The sequence below is a fragment of the Triticum aestivum genome, chromosome 6A (assembly GCF_018294505.1).
Source record: "Triticum aestivum cultivar Chinese Spring chromosome 6A, IWGSC CS RefSeq v2.1, whole genome shotgun sequence".
Lineage (NCBI taxonomy): Eukaryota > Viridiplantae > Streptophyta > Magnoliopsida > Poales > Poaceae > Triticum > Triticum aestivum.
Window position 1 is genome coordinate 32,686,632 of NC_057809.1, and position 4,080 is coordinate 32,690,711.

General features: G+C 49.7%; 1 protein-coding gene across 1 annotated transcript; it reads right to left on the reverse strand.

Annotated features, from left to right (window-relative positions):
• Positions 1-232: 232 nt before the first annotated feature.
• On the reverse strand, positions 233-2,681 carry LOC123130142 (putative F-box protein At3g16210). Its single transcript, XM_044550087.1, has 2 exons — positions 1,794-2,681; positions 233-658 (listed from the first exon to the last, which is right to left on the reverse strand). Exons 1-2 carry the CDS (start codon positions 2,671-2,673, stop codon positions 651-653), a joined length of 888 nt encoding a protein of 295 aa, XP_044406022.1. The 5' UTR covers positions 2,674-2,681; the 3' UTR covers positions 233-650.
• Positions 2,682-4,080: the final 1,399 nt, after the last annotated feature.

A 4,080-nucleotide genomic window follows, 5' to 3' on the forward strand; every position in this document is an offset into this window, starting at 1 on the left:
CCAGTGGTCCCTATGGAGTAAACTCACCATCCAGTGTCGAAATGCCCTATGTTCCCTTTCTAGTATTCGCTAATATATAAACACAAAACTTCTGAAAACATGCATGCATGATGAAAGCATTGCCGCCATTGCTGGTCGAAACGCTTGCTATGCAGCAGCAAATGGCACCAGGCAGGCAAGTGTATGCCAACATTCATTAGCCAAAATCAGATTAAAAAATCAACAGAACACGCACACTAAATGGACATAAGCAGGAATACAACGTCAAATCTCCCAAACTAATACAACATGGAACCTAATCAAACGGAAACAGAGAGAAGATTAACACACACATACAGATACACGCACATGACAGTAAGCCAAGATCATTGGGCAGGCAACCTTGCTTGGAAAGCATAAAGCAAATGTACCACAAATGCTAATTAACCCAAGCAAGTCTGTATCTTCATCAAGCCAGTTGGCTAATTGTGTCCAGCAATAAGATAATGGAGGGAAGTTAGCAATTAATGATCAATCCTACGATTCCACTTCCTAGTTGACCATGCATGCAACATAGACCATTGATCTTCACATGAACAGTGAGGTATAGAAAATTGATGAACCCACATTGAAGAAGCCAATTCCTGCATCTCGGCAGCCAGAATACAAATCTAGGTACCTGTGGAAGAATCAACGACACCAGTCAAACCATTAGTACTATTCGTCCATGGAAAGACGCTGAAGTTATGCAACCTCACAAGTTTCTATTATTCAAACAGTAAATATTAGCTTCGCCACAAGGAAATTGTACCAAATACACCAAAGTTCAGTCATCTCGCCATTGTTGGCAAAAACAGCAATGGAAACAGAGATTGTCAGCTGGTAATTTGTGGTGTAATGGCACACTTTCAACAATCTAGGTTACCAATTCAATTGGAATATTCTTTGTTATCATGGGCATATGAGGGGCTCATGTGGAGTAGAAAAGCAGAAGCAGCAGGTTAGCTAATAGGCACATCTTTCAGAAATATATGAGCTCGATAGTCACCAACTACTTGAATTTAACAAAAATCATCCTATAGAATCTTCAAGCAAGGGGTCTTATTAATTAAAACTTCCTTCAGTACCTAATAGATACCATCTTTTTTACACTGCATGTCATCAAAACAAAGCTCGGAGTGCTCCTTCAAGCATATCATGTCACTAATTTAAAAATAAAAGTGGGTAATTCGTGATGAAAACAGTTTCAATGACAAATCTAGTCTTATGATTTTGCTCATGTGTTCAGTATGAAGTCTCTTATGGTGACCCAATTGAAGAAATTAGACCGCACACAACACATGTCTACAGCCTATAGCTAAATTTCATTGTTCAACTTTTAGGTTTGAACTGTAATATACGTATCTTGAGAAAGAACTGCACTGCAGCTATGCACTAGAACTATAATTATACCATTCTTGCATATGTCAATAGGCAGGCAACAATGAAATTTTGTTCAATTACTGTTCAAAGAATTCACAAACCTTGGCTACAGAAGCAGACGTTGTGGCATAAACTAAACTAAACCAGACACTACGAGGAATTATTTTTCCAGATCATAACAGTTACATAAGCACCAAACAAGCATGGGAAGAAAAACTTACAGAGCGCCATTGCAATATGTTGAAGTCAACAAGCAGCAAAAGAACAATCGATGCAACAATACTAAAGTTGTTGGCTTAACATGAAAGGATGTGAAAGGCATTCCAACAGAACCAATTATCAAAAGTAACTTGGTTTTGTTGTACCAGCAGTGCAAAGGCATGATATTTTACCTGTAGCATAGACGGTTTCAAATGGATAATAACGATCCCACTTGTTGGTGTCTAAAAGTTTCTCGCACTGAAATGGCTCAAGCTTGACCATGAAGACGCTCCTACCGGTCCACAGGAACACCAAATTATTGTCCTGGGCGTACCCTTGTATGGTCAAGAAATCATGTGAATCCATAGAGAAAAGCTTGCCCAGTTCAACAGTTCTTCCCATCTCCCATGATGCAACGCCATCGAAACCGGTCTTCCTCTTCCATAATTGGAGTTCCCGAACCCTGGTGTCACTGTCAGGGGAGTTCCCGGATGGAGTTGGGGTTGAGATTAGAGAACCCCACGCCCCAGTCTCTGACGAGTAAACACAGGTCTCGTAATAATCTGACACGACGACCTGGAACTGGAAGTGAACCTCGCCGGCACCGGCAGCAGAGCGGAGCACCGCCCCGTTGGACTTGTCCGGATCGAACCCCGGGGGATAGGCTAGGCGGTGCTGGTGGCCGGCGAAGGGGTCCCACACCAGGAGCTGGGGCCAGTCCAAGATTAACACGAGGCCATGGCGGCACCCGAGTACACGGAGGTTGGAGTCAAGCTGCAAGGAGAGGCGCCCGGGCGGAACGCGATTGGGGGCCTCCAGAGTAGGCTCGAAGCGGACAGGTTCGAAGGGGAGCCCGTCAAAAACTCCGTGGAAGTAACCGAGGAGGGGAGGGTTTCGGCGGTGGTGGAGGCGGAAGCGGCGGGCGAAGGCTGGGTCGGAGGTGAGGCTGCGCCAGCGCTTGCAGACGAGGGATGCGCGCGGGAGGGAGGACGGGAGCGGCGGGAGGCGGAGGAGGATCTCGGTGAGTAGGTTCTCGTCGTCGAGCGGCGGCGCCGCCGCCGGCGGCAACATGTCGCTCATGCGGGAGGGGGCAATGGGTGAAGCAGCCGCCACACTGACGCTGTGGTTGGAAAGCGGGTGACCTAGGCGACACAGTGAGATGAGATTGAAGTCAGGCCCATTGGAAGAAACAAGGCCCACGAACACACTTACTTGTTTGCTTCCTTTTTCTCAAAAAACATTTCCTATCATATCGTTTTCTCAAAACAAAAAAAGAGCCTAAATCCTTCGTAGTGCACGCGCACTTTTTCGTCGTCCCGATCGGTCGCGCGCGTGGTCCAGGTGCTATCTTGTCGGGTGCTCTCAACCAAGTGCGAAACGGCTGGCTTTGTCGCTATCCAATACCCACCCTTGTCCCGATCGGCCGCCGCCGCCACACCGCGCGCCGGCCACCTTCGCCCTCTCGCGCCGGGCGCCTCCGCCCCAACTCGCGCCGGCCACCGTCGACCCAACTCTCGAGCCCAGCGGCGCCGCTGCCGGTGGCCACCAGGCGCACCCATCTAGTTGGAATCCGTGCTCCACGATGGGGTCGGGTACCTGGCGGCTGAGATCCGATTCTGTGGGGTTGGCTCGACGGAGCGATGCCAGTGCATGCTAAAGAAGATGCGAGTGACGAAGCGGCGACAAGAGAAGGAGAAGGGCTAGCCGTGTGCGGTGAAGGTGCTCGCTGGGGCGACCGATGCGTCTCTCGACCTGCATCCTCGCAAAACTGCGGCGCCGACAGCAACTACCGCAGGTGGGACCTTGGGGCGGCGGCCAGAACAAGGCCGGTGTGGCAGCAACCAGGTACGATACGACACGCTAGCTCAGCGTACCGGAATTGAAAAGAGCCACAAAATGACAGAGACCAGCGGGCATGTTGGCCACCGTACGCGAGGAAGAAGACGGTCGTGGTAAAGCTGCGGTGGTAAAGCTGCACATCCGGCAGTGTATTTTTCGACCTGATGCCGGTTGTGATTTTGACCACGGTAGTCAATTGCTTTCTTGCTAAGGCTTCTTCTTTTTGGCAATCAGATGCCCGCTTGTCCAAATACATCTATGTTAGTCATCCTAAACATTGCGTGGAGAAAAGAACGGATTAGAGAGATGTGCCATGTCCTTAGCTGAGTCCATGGCTTATTGTTTCATGCAGTTTAAGGGAAGAAGGCGCCACACATGCTACATCTCCGGGGCAGTGATTGTAAGGGAAGAAGGCGCCAGCGGGGTCCGGGACCGGCAGTCGGGCAGCTGCGACGAGCTGCCGGAGCAGGGCCGCGGCAGAGTCCAAGAGTGTGGTGCTCTAGGGGCTTCTTGTAGGTACGGGTGCGACGCCGCGACTGAAACGAGGTGGCTGTGATCTCGTACTGATGCGGCTTCTCTTGCTACGAGCTGGTACGTGCATGTGTGGCACTTTGAACGACGGCTAGATACAGCCTCTTG